The 17478-nt window shown below is 36.1% G+C and overlaps 1 protein-coding gene across 9 annotated transcripts in view; it reads right to left on the reverse strand.

The window, feature by feature from the left end:
- The window catches only part of EXOC6B (exocyst complex component 6B), a 603982-nt gene that overhangs the window by 235364 nt on the left and 351140 nt on the right, over nucleotides 1-17478 (reverse strand). For all 9 annotated transcript variants that reach the window (XR_008289404.1, XM_053200754.1, XM_053200751.1 and 6 more), the window contains one exon: nucleotides 14773-14952. Coding sequence is in view for 8 of the 9 variants with exons in the window: in XM_053200754.1 (XP_053056729.1) it covers nucleotides 14773-14952 (180 nt within the window). In the remaining variant the exon portion in view is untranslated. The remainder of the gene's footprint in view (nucleotides 1-14772; nucleotides 14953-17478) is intronic.

The following is a 17478-nucleotide window of genomic DNA, read 5'->3' on the forward strand; positions in this document are numbered from 1 at the left end:
GACAGCTCAGAGCCTGGAGTCTGCTTCAGATTCTGTGTTTCCCTCTGTCTCTGCCCTACCCCATTCACGCTGTCTCTCTCTCAAAACTAAACATTAAAAACTTAAAAAATAATAAATATTTTTAAATTTCTCAGTCTCAACTTCAAATATGTTAAATATTAACAGCTATAAATAGCATAAACAAAAGATCTTTGAATTCCTTAATAACTTTTAATAGTGTAAAGAGTCTACAGACCAATATGTTATAGTACAGTTATATGAGCTTCCTATTGCTCCTGTAACAAATTACCCTAAATTTAGTGACTTAAAACAATGCAGATTTATTATCTTACAGTTCTGGTGGTTAGGAGTCCAAAATAGGTCTTATAAAACTAAGGCAACATTCCTTATAAAAGCTTAAGGCGAAAATCTGTTCCTTGCTTTTTTTCAGCTTCTAGAGGCTTCCCACCTTCCTTGGCTCCTGTCTACATCAATCTGACCTTTGTTTCCATCATTATATCTCCTTTTCTGTGACACTCCTACCTCCCTTTTATAAGGACCCTTGAGATGACATTGAGTAACCTATATTGCTTCTACATGCAATGGATATATCTCATGATTGTAATGCTGAGCCTAAGAAATGACACAAAAGAGTACATGCTGCATCATTCTACCAACCAAGCAAAACCAAGCTACAGGTACTAAAAGTATGGATAGTGATTACCCTCAGGAAGAAAGGTAGAGATTTGATGGGGAAGTTGGTAATGTTCTGTTTCCTGATCTTCATGCTGAAAACACAGGACGACCTATTTTGTGAACATTCTTCAAACTATATGATTTGTTCACTTTTCTATGTTCGTTATTCTTCAGTTTAAAAAACAAATAGCAAATGAAGTTATTCCCTTCTCTAAAAGATGGACTATTTTTTAAAAAACACATTTTTCCAGGGGACTCTTAACTAAAACAAGGAGCCATAGGGGTCACCATATCTGTTTTACAACAGCAGAAATACAGATATGGTCAACATGGCACCAAAAATAGAGTTCTAAAGAAAACTCAAGGGGTTCATGTCAGACTTCTTGAAACCGCAGAGTTAGGACCCATTTGTCTACTGAAAGACGGCCTCCCATTTTCAGGTCCTTGTCACCTCTTTCTTGATCCTAACACTATCTCCCAAAGGAACTACCAAGATACACAATGATTAAAGGAAACTTCCAAGAAAAACAAAAAATAGCAATCTACCCAAACAGAACAAAACACACATATACAAACACAGAACTTAAAGCTGTTTTGCTTCTTTAGTGTGACAATCACTGTAAGTACTGACAAAAGTCTCCATCCTGGAACAGTTAAAGAGAGTAAATCATTCATTTGCAGGAACACTGTAAAGGCAAATTACCCTAAATGAAATAAAAATAACAAGTGTATGTTGTAAACACAAACTCTTTTTAAAAATATCAGGGAAGCATTTCAAGGTAGAAAATTCATTTTTTGGCTGCGTGTGTGTGTCTGTGAGAGAGAGAGAGAGAGACTCTAATCACTTTTTAAGAAAGTAGTTTTTCCTTAATCAGGGTCTGGACCTCATCTACAGCCAGGGAGCTAAAGAGCAACAAGCCTGTAGTTGCTAATTCAAAGTAGGAGGAGTCCCCAGGGGCAAGTATGCACTGTGTCTGATTCCCAGTAATATGTGTTATTTGTTTAGAGAAGTTCAAGCACTTACTAAGCCGTATTAAAACTGTGGCTATAAACCACCATGAAAGTATTGCAGAACAGTGGCATGTACCAGATTCCTGTTCATTTAACTGTGAACTCCTCACCCCACAACATGTGCACTAAACGTGCTACAGTATCTTGGCACCAATGGCAGGCTCAAATTTGCCATCGTGTCAAAGAAGTAAAAACGTACTTTAGAATGACCTAACTGCAATATTCCCAAGCAGCAATTATTTTCTTTCTTGGGAACTTGGATAAATTACCTTTGCAGTGTTTTCCCAACTTCATTCTCAAAGAGATGGAATTGTAAAGCAAAATAAGTTTATATTAGAGAGTTGTAATAGAAAAGATGTCATGTGATAGCAAACAGTCATGTGAGTCGGAAGTCACTGCTCCATGCATAATGTTGCTATCAGACACATCCAATCTCATCATGACATTCACTGAATACCTACTTAGCGTTGGAGGATATATTAAAAAGTGTAAGACATTTTCATTCAAAGAACTTGTAACCTGAGAGATGATAAAGGGACTATATTTTTTAAAAAAAGCAGTAATTTAAGACAACATACCTGACGTTTTAAATAGAGAATGAAACCATTAAGATCTATATAAGTTTGTAAGAAAGTCAAGCCCTTGGGATATGACTTCAGCTGGGGGGCGGGGGGCGGGGTGCACAGTCCAGAAAGACTTCACTGGGAAAACAGGCTTTGAGTTGTATTTTAAAGGAAGGAAAGATTTGAAAGTGAGATGATAAGTCCTTCCAAGGAAAAAGAAAACCATGAACAAAAGTTTACAACCAGAAATAAGCATAGTATGTTTGATAACAGTGAACAGATCTACTTGGCTGAAGTCAAGGGTTTATGTAGAGGAATTACAGGGAATATAGGTAATGTGACTAAGAGTTGTACTAGAAAAAGTACAAATCATTAAAAATTTCTAAGCAGAGGGCATGACAGACACACAGGTGTTTTTGAAATACACATCTGAAAATAAAGTGGCATAAAGATAAAGTGCATTATGGTCTTCCTGTAATGACCACACACCCTTAGTTGCCCTCAATGGTGATCTATTATTCCTGATCTAATCCTGATGATGTTTCTCAGTCCCCTTCCCTAGAACTTTGCTAGGACACCTCAATTTGACAGAACCTCCATAAATTCCAAACCAAACTTATTCCTTTACTCTTCAAAATTTTAGGGAAAAAAGCAACTTGTTTACTATAGCAAAAAGATCTTGGGCTTCAGCATGGGAGGCCTCAATCTAAATCTCTATTCTACCATATACTGACTTGTATGATCTTGGACAATAATTTACCTATCTTTGCCTAAATTTAATCTGTAAAACGTGTTACTCTGAAGAATGGAATGAGCTAAATGAAGAAGACTGAAATCTTTCACTATTGTAATTTATGAGCAAAGGCAAGTCTGACCTGGAAAAAGCCACAAAGATCTAAAAATGTTTTAATAAAGCAAATGCTTAAATACTTTTAGGTTTTTTTTAATGTTTACTTATTATTTTTGAGAGAGAGAGAGAGAGCAAGAGCAGGGGTGGGGCAGAGAGAGGGGGACAGAGGATCCAAAACAGGCTCTGTGCTAATAGCAGAGAGCCCGAAGGGGGCTTGAACTCACAAACCACGAGATCATGACCTGAACAGAAGTTGGATGCTTAACCAACTGAGCCACCAGGCACCCCTGCTTAAATAGTTTTAAAATGCCAATACCCAATGGATACAGGAGTGCTGATGCATAGGGGCACTTGTACCCCAGTGTTTATAGCAGCACTTTCAACAATAGCCAAATTATGGAAAGAGCCTAAATGTCCATTAACTGACGAATGGATAAAGAAGTTGTGGTTTATATATACAATGGAATACTACTTGGCAATGAGAAAGAATGAAATCTGGCCATTTGTAGCAATGTGGATGGAACTGGATATTCACTAAGTGAAATAAGTCAGGCAGAGAAAGACAGATACCATATGTTTTCACTCTTATGTGGATCTTGAGAAACTTAACAGAAGACCATGGGGGAGGGAAAGGGGGGGGAAAAGTTACAGAGATGGAGGAGGCAAACCACGAGAGACTCTTAAATACTGAGAACAAACTGAGAGTTGATGGGGGGGAGAGGGGAAAGTGGGTGATGGGCACTGAGGAGGGCACCTGTTGGGATGAGCACTGGGTGTTGTATGGAAACCAATTTTACAATAAATTATATTTTAAAAATGCCAATAACAAAGAAATTATAAAGTGGCAATTTTGAATAAGATTACGAAGCCACACCACAAACACAATTACTTATAATTCACATATGTCCTCACTGAACATTTTTCCCACTAACATGCTTTTACAGTTTTCACATACTTGTAATCATGTTTGTAAAATTTTCACTCTGTTTTTTTCATTTAATATTATATTATAAACACTTTGCAGTGCCATGTTATTATTTGATATACATAATATTAGTTTTAACAAACGCATAATAGTTCCTTGATCAATAGTATTATCGTTTATATAGCCATTTACCTATTATTACACAGTTAGGGATGTTTTTAATTCTTTGATCTCCTCATAAGCAATGTTGAAATAATTGTTTTGTCCTCAGAGAATTTTAAGTTTCTCACTACCTCAGCAACAATGAGAAAGACTCAGAGCTGCCTCCTTCCCATTTTATAAAGGTATGTGAGATATTAAAGTGACCAGACAGAGCAGTGTCCAAGATGTTCTCACTGGTATCTCTGACTCTAAACAGTGTATTAGATATGGAGAGTTGTAGATTTTGTGCTCCTTTAAGCACTAGATTCTCCTTACTATCTACCTTATCTCAGCACCAAAAACAAGATTAGAAGTAAATGTTTCTTAGCATTTAAACTTTCTTAATCTTTTATTTAACAATTATAAGAGCAGGAGACAATGTAAAGACCGATATCATTAAAGAGGCAAAGGACTACCAGCTGATAACTACCAAAGAATGGCCATGGCCGTTGGTAACAGTTTTCCGGAGGAAAAGCGCCAAGTAATAGCTCAACACACAAAGATGTCTCTAAAGAAATACAAAACTCCTGAAGGATGTAAGTCCCAAACTAAACTCACAACCTCAGTACCACACTAATAAAGAGCTAATCGGTTGATTTCTATGTACTCTATGTAACTCAAATAATCAAAATCTTAACAGCATATCATCAGGGAATACTGATTTCTCAGTAGACAGAGAATCTGTAATTTGTTGTATCACAGGGGGGAAAAACAGAAAAAAAGAAAAAATTTCCTTGGACACTGTCTCTACCTATATAATTAATCTGAACAAGAATTTGATAGATATCCTGAAGGCTTTGATTCCTCTGGTTCCTTAAGAACACCTGGAACTTCCTTACAGGCATACCTCATTTTATTGCACTTCACTCTATTTCGCTTCGTAGATATTTTGTTTTTTATAAATAGGAGGTGCTGGGCAGTGGAGGGGATGACTGCAGATGTAGTGGAAAGAGCAAGAGAACCAGAAGTAGAAGCAGAGCCTGAAGATAAGACTGAATTGCTGCAATCTCAGGATACAACTTGAACCAATGAGGAATCATTTCTTATGGATGCATAAAGAAAGGGGTTTCTTGAGATGGCATCTACTCTTGGTAAAGATGCTGTGAGGACGCTTGGAATGATACCAAGTGACTTAGTAGAACACCACGTAAACTCAGTTGACAAAGAGTGGCACGGCTGGAGAGGATTGATTCCAATCTTGAAAGAAGTTTTGTTGCCAGTAAAATGAGATCGAATGGCATCACATGCTACAGAGAAATCATTCCTGGAAAGAAAAGCCGATCGATAGAACAAACTTTGCTGTCTTTTTTTGTAATGTTTTAAAAGTTTATTTATATTTGAGAGAAAGACAGAGAGAGACAGAGGCAGAGTGCAAGTGGGGGAGGGGCTGAGAGAGAGGGAGACAGAATCTGAAGCAGACTCCAGGCTCTGAGTTGTCAGCACAGAGCCCAAAGCAGGGCTCGAACTCATGAGCTGTAAGATCATGACCTGAGCCACAGTCAGATACTTAACCAACTGAGCCACCCAGGTGCCCCTTCACTGTCTTATTTTCAAGAAAATTGCCACGGCCACCCCAACCTTCAGTAACCATCACCCTGATCAGTCAGCAGCCATCAACATCAAGGAAAGACCCTCCATCACACACACAAAAAAAAACTACAACACATTAAAAGCTCAGAGATGATGGTTAGCATTTTTTAGCAATAAAGCATTTTTCAACTAAGGTATATATATTGGATTGTTAAACATAATGCTACTGAATACTTAATAGACTACAGTATAGTGTAAACATAATTTACATGAATGGAAAAACCAAAAACATTCACTTGACTTGCTTTATTGCAAAATTCAATTTATTGCTGTGGTCTGGAACCAAACCCACAATATCTCCAAGCCACGCCTACGTTTTGTTCAAGTGAAAACCACAGAGACTGAGCTGATTTAGAGAATCATTATTACCATTAGACAGGAGAATTTCCACATGAGATGTCAGCTAAGGGAACTAGGTTAGGTTAGAAACAGGCAACCCACTTAACTAGTATCCTTCCCATTACCAGAGTTTCCACTTTCTGTACATATTATCACAATTTACCTCTCCTGCTGGGAACTGTTCTGTTCACAATGAATACAATTTTATACACTAACAAAAATACTGAATAAGAATCTCACAGAGGATAGACATTTAAATGATGGCTCCATGAAACAAAGCCTCGTGTACCCCCTGCAGAGTTCAGAAATAGCAGAGCCAAGAGAGAAGAGAACATGGGCTTTGGAGGCAGTTCACAGCCCAGCTCCACGGCTCTTAAGATCATTAATTTTTGATACATAAGCCTCTCCATGATTTACTTTTCTTATCTGTAAAATGAGATAATAACACCTTTTTGCCAATTTCTTGCAAGGAATAAATGAGAACATATATATGAGAATATAATTTTAACATATATATTCTCATTTATTCCTTGCAACAAAATTCACTCACACACACACACAGAAACAGAGACAGAGACAGAGACAGAGACAGGCAGAGAAAGAAAAAGAGCCAAACACAGTAACTGTGATACACAGTATGTACTCAAAAAATAGTAGCTATTATTAAATATGAAGAGATGGTTTTATACAGTGGAGAAAGCATGACCCAGAGTAAAAAAAAAAAAAAAAACAAACCTAGGATCTGCCCCACTATTGATTCATTTTCTGACCCTGAGCAAGACCACTTTAGGCCTCAGTTTTCACATTTGTCAAATGGGGAAAATAATAACTGTTTATATATCATAAAGTTTGTTTAAAAATCCAAATGAAATAATGAGAATATATAAAAGAAGTTTGAATATCATAAAGTGAAACATAAATGCAAGTTATGTTTAAATTGTGACTCTGTCACTTGAAACACAATGATCTTTTTTAATTTGGGTACATTTAAGGACATATGGAAGGAGAAAGTCCAGTTTGGAATTTTAAGCCAAAGAGGGGTGCCTGGGTGGCTCAGTCCCTTCAGCATCCAACTCTTGATTTCAGCTCTGGTCATGATCCCAGGGTCATGGGATGGAGCCCTTCATCAGGCTCAGGGCTGAGCATAGAGCCTGCTTGAGATTATCATTCTCTCTCCCTCTTCCCCCCTCCTCCACCTCTGCCTCTCTGCCCACTGCAGCACACGCTCTCTCTTCCTCTATAAAATAAAATTTAAAAACAAAGAATTCTAACCCAAACTTTTGGTCCTTGTCTCAGAATAACACTTTGTGACTTTTCTTTTTAATAATTAAATGAGTACTTTTAATGATACACATGATCCCAAAATGGTTTTTGATCCTTAGGTAGGAATTCACTTAATTTATTACACAAATTAAGAAAAATCCACAAAAACTTATTGTGCACCACTTCATGCAAGGAACTGCACAGTAGACACAGACAGACATGAATCAAACAAGGTCTCTGTGTGGCCACAGTTTACAGTCCTATGGCTGGCAATCAATTTAATAGGCACAATGGAACAGAGGAAAAGTTATAAAGTCAAATACATCTGTTTAAATCCTGACACTGCCGCCTATTTCTGGTATCTCTTACAAAGTATGTAACTTCCCTGAGTTCACACTGTCATCATTGAAACTGGGATCATACTCATCTGCCTAAGGCATTTTGCATCTTCATTAATTGGGATGACATGTAACACACGTAACGCGTCTGGAAGATAGTAGGTACTTCTAACTTACCACGCTCCCCTTTCCTGAAATAAGCACATAGGTCAATGACACACATCCCACCCAGGACAGAATTAGGTTAGTGCCATATAATAAGTGCCAAACGAAAAAGAAAGATGTCATACCTGGTTGGGAGAACAGGAGAAGGCTTCATGGAAGCTGTGGGATTTGAAAGGAGCCTTGAAGGATGGGAAAGATTTCAATTTCAATACACACGGTTAAAGTACACAAAAAGGTATGAACAACAACAAGGATGGAAAATAGTTTGATGTGTTTGACAAAGAGCATTACTTCAGTTTGGAAGGAGTATCTTGGGCAAATAGAAAATGGAGAGAGACAAGGACAAAATAGTAGTTTGGAGGTCATATTATGGACAGTCTTGATGGTCACAGAGATTTTATACTTAATGGGAGGCACTGACAGTTTCCTAACTTGCAGTATCATTTGGTTGGTCCTGAGATGGCAGCAGTTCACAGAATTAAATGCAGTACTAAGAGAAATGTCATTTTAAAAGGGCTTTAGGCAGGAAAAATGTCAGGAACCTTTATATAGAAAATGACCTTCCCTTAAAGATGGTCCATCAAATAACTGCCCAGGAAGAAAGGCCAAGAAGAGGTAACACTGTGAAAACTAAGAAACCAAGAAACTAAGGCAAACCAAAATGGGTTAAGAGAGATCTTGACCCGGGTCATATAAATTAACATTAAGAGCAGACAGAGAAAACAAAGTCAGGATTCCCTCCTCTGGGTCCGTTACTTGAGACAGCATTTCCTTTCTCTCATGCATTTCTGAGAGATAATTATTAGGATAACCAGGATAAATTCTCAAAAGTATGCTCTTATGCTGAGCATGCAAACTGGGTAGCTGTGCCTGAAATTCTAAATCACACAACTGGAGTCTGCCAACATGCTTGTGTACTTACCTCATCTCTTTAAGGACGTGGTAACAATTTTGAATTCTAACTGTGGAAAACGTGATTATTACAATCATTTCTGGGTGCCTCGTGAAAATAGGTAGGCCACCTTGGGCATGAAAACTTCAAGAGGGAAATAGTTGCAAATCTCAACAATTACCCGCCCCCAACCATTCAGTGTTCGATGAAGTAAATTCTAAGACATCCACTTCCACCCAAACACTCTCTTTCCCTCTCCATTCTGCCTCCCTCCCTGTCTTTCTCTCACACACACAAACCTGCACACCGCCCTATACTCTGGGTTATGTTGCTTATGTAGTGACAAAACATCCCTGAGAACTAAGAAAACCTGGAGATTTCAAAATGTAATAGAACAATACAGTCTTTGGCTTTTTCTTTACAGTTCTTTCCATATACATATTTCCTATTATTCAGTCACTCTTTGAGAAGAGAGCCACTCTTGCTAGGGAGTTGAAAATAGGAAAAGAAATATTCATATTAATTAAAAGACAAATGATTTTGTTTTTGTTTTTTCCTCAGAAATAGCTCTTTCCTCTCTCATCTTCCACTATTAGTGCACAAGAGCAAATCTCAGACACAGTTCTGTTTGGCTAATACAGTTTATAAATACAAGGTTCCATGCAGAAGTTATCCAGCACGTTGGTGAACATAAACACAAGTGCTGGGTGGTCTATTCTGCTCTGTGTAAACCCAGAAGAAGGGATCGTTTTAGAACCCATACTAATTTGATTCTAGAGAATACAATGGTTGGTGAATGCAAACACTTTTTTTTAACAGTGGCTTCAGAAAGAAGATCTCTATACTAGACTACACAGAAACATGGTATTTGCAGAATATTGAGGATTTAGGGCTGAGTCACCACCCACTTTGATTCTGAACAGCACGATCATCCTGATCCACACTGAGAGGTTATAGTATTTAGATAGCAATGACAGCTCAGAATAAACAAAATAAAAGGAAAACTCCTCAATGAATTATTTACAGTATAGACCTGCAAGAAAGGTCACAACTCTACTGATAGAAAAAGCATGTACTTTGTGTTAGACAAACATGAATCTGATTAACAGTGCTATTTCTAAATGGCCTGGACATTCAAGTAAGTATGGAGCTGACCTATGACAACTACTGAATACATAGGAACTCTGTATTATATGACATGTAAAACAGTCATGCTCATGAGGGTGTCATTTTATTTTTTTAAGAACAGAAAAAAAGCAAGGAAGACGAATATAGGGAACACCTGTTTAGAATGGCTTTGACTGTGAACTACTACATTTTATTTTTCATCACATTCCAAAATCTTTCTCATTCAAGCACCTGTACAATGCTGGAGGAGACATTACGGCCAAAATACTATTAGCCATTTTCCTTTCAAAAAATGAAATACATTTGTAAACATCTTTCTTCAATAAAAGTGTTTTTTAATATAAATTAATTATCAAAGAGAATAATCTTGAAGCAGAGAATAATAATTCTAAAATCGCCTCCCCCCACTCCACAATTATAAAAGTAGCAAATGTTTCATGACAGAAAAAATATTTTTAAACACAGATAAACAAAAAGAAAAAAATTAAAAGCTATATAGAGATTAGTATAGTTAAACCAGGGAGTGCATAATTCTAGATTTTTTATTGTATATAGTATAAATGATTAATGTGTCTATATCTATATTAATAAAAGTGAGATCATATTATATAAAATGATTTTGCAATCCACTTTTCTAATCAAGAAATAATTAACATATCTTAAACCAATAAATATCTATCTCCATTAATTTAATGACTGACTGACATCACATTATGTGAATATATAATAATTTATTGAGCTAAAACATCTATTACTGGCTTTTAACTTATTCTCTACTCCACTATGCAAAAGACAATAAATACTATGTTGAACATACTCACATCTGAATTGTATAATATACCCATGATTATTTCATTAAGTTAGAATGCTAAAAGTGGGATTGATTGCAGGGTCAAAGGTAAGCAAATTTTATGAGTTTTTTGAGGCATATTGAAAACTGACCACCAAGAAGGATATACCAATTTACACACCTTCCAGCAATGTATCAGAATACCGATTTTTGGAAATGTTTCTCATAAATATTGAACATCATCATTTTCTTATTTACTTTTGGCAAGTTTATAGGCAAAAATATCCTACAACATTAATACGTTTGTCTTATTACCAGAGTTGCATATTTTGTTCATGTTATCTTATATTTTTCTTCTTTTCTGACTGCCTAAAATACAACATTTACAAACTTTCCCAGGTTGTGTGTTATTTTCTTACTAAATTTGAAACAATGTTGTTATATAGTACAGATTTTAACCTTTTGGAATACTTGTTAAGTACTTTTTTTGATATGTTTACATTCTATTTTCTTTATTAATTCTTTTTAGGTATCTTACAAAACAGTTATTTTTATTTTTATTTTTCATTTACATCCAAGTTAGTTATCATATAGACCACTAACGATTTTAGGAGTAGAATCCAGTGATTCATCCCCTACATGTAACAACCAGTGCTCATCCCAACAAGTGTCCTCCTTAATGCCCCTTGCCCATTTAGATCATCTGCTCCACCCAGAACCCCTCCGGGAACCCTCAGTTTTTCTCTATATTTAAGAGTCTCTTATGTTTCATCTCCCTCCCTGTTTTGTATTATTTTTGTTTCCCTTCCCTTATGTTCATCTGTTTTCTTACAAAACATTCTATGCAGCCAAATTATTAACCTTTTCCTTAATGATTTCACTCTTTGGTGTCATCCTTATTTTATTTTATTTATTTATTGAGAGAGAGAGTATGTACATGCAAGTGGAGGGGGAGGGTCAGAGAGAGAGAGACAGAAAGAGAGAGATGGGGCGGGGGGAGAGAATCCTAAGCAGGCTCCATGCTCAGCACAGAGCCAGACATGAGGCTCCATCTCACAAACTGGAAGATCATGACCTGAGCCGAAATCAAGAGTTGAAAGCATAACAGACTAAGCCCATAACAGGCCCAGGTGCCCCTGGTGTCACCCTTAGGATGGTGACTCACAGATTACAGAAATATTTGCTAATATTTTAGACAAATAAATACTTGCTAATATTTTTATTGATTCTCCCCTAATTTCTTTCTTTTTAAAAATGTAAACAGGCATTGGATCTAGAACTTATTTTGATAAGTGAAGTTTGGACTTAACATCTTTTTATCCACATTAGCAGACAGTAGTGGCAACAGCCATTGCTGAACGCCACCTTCCCCATATACTAAATTCTTACATGTACTTTGAACTACTTCCAGATTTTATGTTCTCTTTCTTTAATCTATCAGTTTATTCCAATGGGAAAAGGGTATTTAATTGAATTTTCAGTGTATAATGAACATTTCTAGGAAAAGACCACACTCAATTTACTTGTTCATATCTTCTGGCAAATACTGTCCATTTTTGTCTCCAAATAAATTCTAGAATCATTTTGTTAAGATGATCCCCCACCACTAAATTCATATCACTGCAATTAGATTAATTTTGGAAAAATTCTCTGCAATATGAAATATTCCCATCTAAAATACTGCATATATTTGTACATAATAAAGTCTCTCTTAAATTACTCTGTGAAATGTTCTTCACATTGGTCCTACATATAACTTGTTAAGTATATTTACAGGGATCTTGTAATCCAATAATGAATACAGCATTTTTTTTAATTTGTTTTCTAAGTGGACCATCTAACCAACTAAAGTCTTACTGGTCCTAATTATTTTTTTAATTTATTTGCGGGGAGAGGGGGTTATCCAACCACACAGTAATAATCTATGAACAATGAGAATATGTATTATTTATTTCTTTTTTTTTTAACCTTATTTGATAGAATAAAAGCAGTAGTAAGCCCAATGAGGGGCTGGAACTCATGGACTGTGAGATCATGACCTGAGCTGAAGTCAGTTGCTTAACCAACTGAGCTACCCAGAAGCCCCACCATACTTCTGATATAAATGCAAATAAATGTTTTTAGTGTTCCACTGTTAAATCCATGGTGGTTGCTGAATTTCACATAGGTGCTCCCTATCATGTTACTGAAATATTATATTGGTTGAATTTTACTAAGTATTTTTTGTAATCAGGAGTGCAGGCTGGATGTTGTACAATGCCTTTTTAGAATACACAATTATGATCTTTGTCTCTTTTACCTAGTAATGTGATAAATTATATTCACAGATTTTTAAATATCAAACCATCCTTGCATTTCCAGAATAAGTCCTACATAGCAGTGGGAAATTACTTTCTTCAAACACCGTGGAACTGCTTTGCTAAAATTTGATTCAGTCTATTTTCTTATTCATAATTGTGAGATTGGTTCATCGTGTTCTCCTTTGTGCTACTTATGCCTGGCTTCAGTATCAAGATGAAGCTAGATGAAATGACCTAGTTTTCTGCAGGCCAGTGCTCCCACCGAGCAGTATAAAAGGCAGTAAAAAACGGACACACGAGAAGACTATGAAGCAATGAGGACTAAAGGGAATAACGCTGCAAAGAGGGCAGACCTTTTAAAGGTGAGCTGAGGCTCTGCAGCCATCCCTGGAGGCATCTGCCAAACGTAGGCATAGGAACAGACCAAAAATTTGGGTTAGGTACAGGCAGGGGAGTAACTACTGGGGTGAAAAAAAAAATCACTGAATTTTTGTTGTTTCCACGGGGCTGAAGTGCCAAAATTGGAGATTTGAGGGCCAGCTTTCTCCTCAGACATTTTCTGAATTCTAAAGCTACACAGCAGAGGAAAATAACGGTCTAAGGCAAAACTTTTGAAAAGCAAAGTAAGATCTTCCCCCAGTCTTACAGTGTTTCACAGAAAAAGATTCACTAGTGGGAGGATTCATGAGAATTTCAGTTGGGAGCTGAAAAATCTTGAGGGAGTGGTAAATTGACACTGACAATCTACAACCACTTTTTTCCTGTTGGCAACTGTTGATCTGGGTAATCCTCCTTCTTAAGACATTTGCCAAATTCTAAAATTAAAAAAGGCAAGAGGCTGAAAGAGATAAGGTTCCTCTGAAAAATGGAAATATCCATAGTCCTCTTGGTCCTGAAGAGACAGTGATGTGTCAGGCTCTCATTAAAAGCTCTAAAGAACCACATACTAATAACAGGGGCAAACGAAAGGTATGCTGCATCTACAATCCAAGCTTGACCCAGATCTGCGCAGGAAGGGAGTAGGTGATGAGGCTCAAACCATAACCCATCTGCCCATACTACCTACTTAGTAAAAAAAGGGATAAACCGACTTTAGTTGGAAATGTCCTCACCTGGAACCTCTACATGTTTTAAATAAATGCAATGTCTAACATCAACCAAAAATTAACAGAAAAAGTCAGGACCATATGACCGAGAACCAAAAAAAGGATCAAAAATAATTCTACCCATATGTAGATAAACTACATATTACCATTAATAAACATAAAAAATAACTTTAAAATTACTAATTAATATGCTAAAGAAAATAGAGAAATGATAGATAAATTAGATTAAAAGATGGAGAATTTCACCAGATATTTAAGGTTATAAAAAAAAATTAAGTGGATATTCTAGGATTAAAGATACATGCCTGAAATTCTAACTTCTAAGTTTTTCTTCTATTTCTACCATAGCATGCACTATGTGTTTGCACTAATTACTTCAGGTGAAGTTAGGAGGAACAGAAATACACATGATATTAGGGACCATTTTCAACAAAATAAAAAAAACTGCAAAACTCAGTGAGAAAATGATGGAAGAGATCTCTAAATCTCATCAAGGGGCAATAATTATAGTGTGACTTTTTATATCCTGAAGAGACTCCTGGCTAGTTAAAACAGAAACAAACATCTTTCACCAAGATAGATTTTAACAAAATTTTCTTCTATATGATGAGCAAAGTAAGAGCAATTGTCACTTACAGGAAGGTGTGTGAATACAGCAAAAGTGCTTCGTAGAAAGGCAATGAGGTCTACTAGGTAATCACTAGCTTTGTTGCCCAAATCTCCAGTCATCCAGTCATAGTCAGCCAGCTGTAGAAACTGGTCAATCTTCTGGTTTAAATTGGTATAAATTTCTTCTTCAGCTGCATGTCTGGCATCCTGTGAAATATGGAATTTTAAAACTCATTCAGACTTCCAGTATAATCAGAAATTTCTACTTGGAGACATCTCATACTTATATCCACTAAGTAACGGAATTGGGAATATCAAGACTATCACAGTCTCCATTAATTTTTCCTTTTCAAAAGTATAGTAGAGTCTCTTCATTCTGTGTCTGCAAGACAAGCTATTGTTTTGCGTCACCAGATAGAGAATCTGTCTTTACTTCCCTCAACTATCTGCGTCCTTTTTTTATTTTCTTACATTTCTTCAAACCTATACTCACTCTCAGATCTTATTCCCATTCATCTCTTCTAGGACTCCAAGAACCTCCTTTCCTGTAATACCAACCTCTCTAGATCTCCTAGTCTCCTCACATTGCTTATTATAAGTTTCAGCTTCATGCTATAAAAATTCCCAGTAGCTACTACCCTACCTCTCTGGTGTCTTTGTCATCAGGCTCCTTCAAAGATTGGTATACGCCAATGTTTCTTGAAATGTGTTCTAAGGAACGACAGATCTGAAAAATGCTAACACAACAGCAGAAGAGCTCCTAGATCAAAGAAGTTTGAGAAACCATGTTTAAGAGACTCATGATGTACACTAGCATATAAAAGGCTCTAAGAAGTATATGGGACTAATGTTCCAAGAAAAATATTTTCAGTACAAAAGGATGTACTTGCATTAGGGCAATCAGGATTCCAATGTTAACAATCCATCAACATGGATTGGTCCACGGTAACCCAAGACCTCCATCCCACAACATGCAATATTCATTTTTCAGTCTGATCTTACTTGCTCTGTCAAACATTCTCTTCTAGAACTCTGTTCTCCTTTGGGTTTCATGAGTGGTTTTCTCCTAGTTTTATTTTTACTTTTCTGGTCTCTAATCCTCTCAATTGCACTGGGTGATTTCATCAATTCCTAGAGCTCACACCAAATCTGTCCCTGTTTTAGAAGGCTATTAATTACTGATTTAATTTCTTCAATAGATATAAGGTTATTCAGATGATCTATTTCTCCTTGTTTGAGTTTTGGTAAACTATGTCTTTCAAAGAATTGATCCATTTCAAGTAGGTTATCAAACTCTGGGTACAGAGTTGTTCATAATATTCCTCTATTATTTTTTTAATGTCCATGGAATCAGTAGTGATAATCCCTCTTTCATTTTTTTTTTTAAACTTAAATTCAAGTTAGTTAACATGTAGTGTAGTATTGGTTTCAGGAGTAGAATTTACTGATTCATCACTTACATATAACACCCAGTGCTCATTCCAACAAATGCTCTCCTTAAGGCCCATCACCCATTGAGCCCATCCCCCCACTGCCATCCCTCCAGCAATTAACCCTTTTTCATTTATGACATTAACAATTTGAGTGTTCCCTCTTTTGGTCTTGGTTAGCCTGGCTCAAAGTTTATAATTTTATTGATCTTTCTAAGAACGAGCCTTTGGTTTCATTGATTTTTCTCTTTTGATTTTCTACATCAAAACCATTCATTTCTGCTCTAATTTTTATTCTCTTCTTCTGATTACTTTGGATTTAATTTGCTGTTCTTTTTCTAGCTTAAGATAGAAGCTTAGATTATTTATTTTAAGAAATTTCTTATTTTCTAACACATACAATTAATACTATAAATTTCCTTCTAAGCTCTGCTTAGATGGCACAAATTTTGAAAAGGTGTATTTTATTTTCATTTCATTTGAACTACTTTTTAATTTCTCATGAGACTCTTTCTTTGACCCATGTATTATTTTGAAGTTTGCTGGTTAATCTGCAAATATTTGGGGATTTTTAAGCTATCTTTCTATTAACTTATTTCCATAGATCAATTCTATGTGGCCTGAGAGCAAGTTTTGTATGATCTCTGTTCTTTAAAATTTGCTAAGATGTGTTTACCAGCCAGAACATGGTCTGTTTTGGTGAATACTCTTATGAGTTTGAGAAGTATGTGTATTCTACTGCTGTTGGATGAACTATTCTACAATTGTCAATTTAATCCAGTTGATTGACAGTACCATTCTGTTAGACTATATTTGGATATTCTCCTCCTCAAGCTATCAATTTCTGGCCCCTGGATTTGTCAATTGCTGATAGATGGGTTTACTAGGACATGTAAGCAGGAAGAGATAATGACTTACATAAAATACCTTTTCAGTATCTTTTAAATACTTATGTATTTTTTTCTCATCTGATCTATTAAGGAAGTGGATAATTTTAAACAATTTTCTAATACTAATCATTCTTGGATTTTTAAAGTTACTTTTATTTCTACTTTCTATGTCCTAGATGATATTTGATAGTCTATTATTTATGATTTTTACATCAAAATTGAAATTCAATTGTTCAGATTATTTTGGGGGTTTCTCTGGGTTTTGTTTTTGTTTTTTAAGATTTTATTTTATTTTTTAATGTTTTTATTTATTTTTGAGACAGAGAGAGACAGAGCATGAACAGGAGAGGGGCAGAGAGTGAGGGAGACACAGAATCGGAAGCGGGCTCCAGGCTCTGAGCTATCAGCACAGA

This window comes from Acinonyx jubatus, chromosome A3, assembly GCF_027475565.1.
Source record: "Acinonyx jubatus isolate Ajub_Pintada_27869175 chromosome A3, VMU_Ajub_asm_v1.0, whole genome shotgun sequence".
NCBI lineage: Eukaryota > Metazoa > Chordata > Mammalia > Carnivora > Felidae > Acinonyx > Acinonyx jubatus.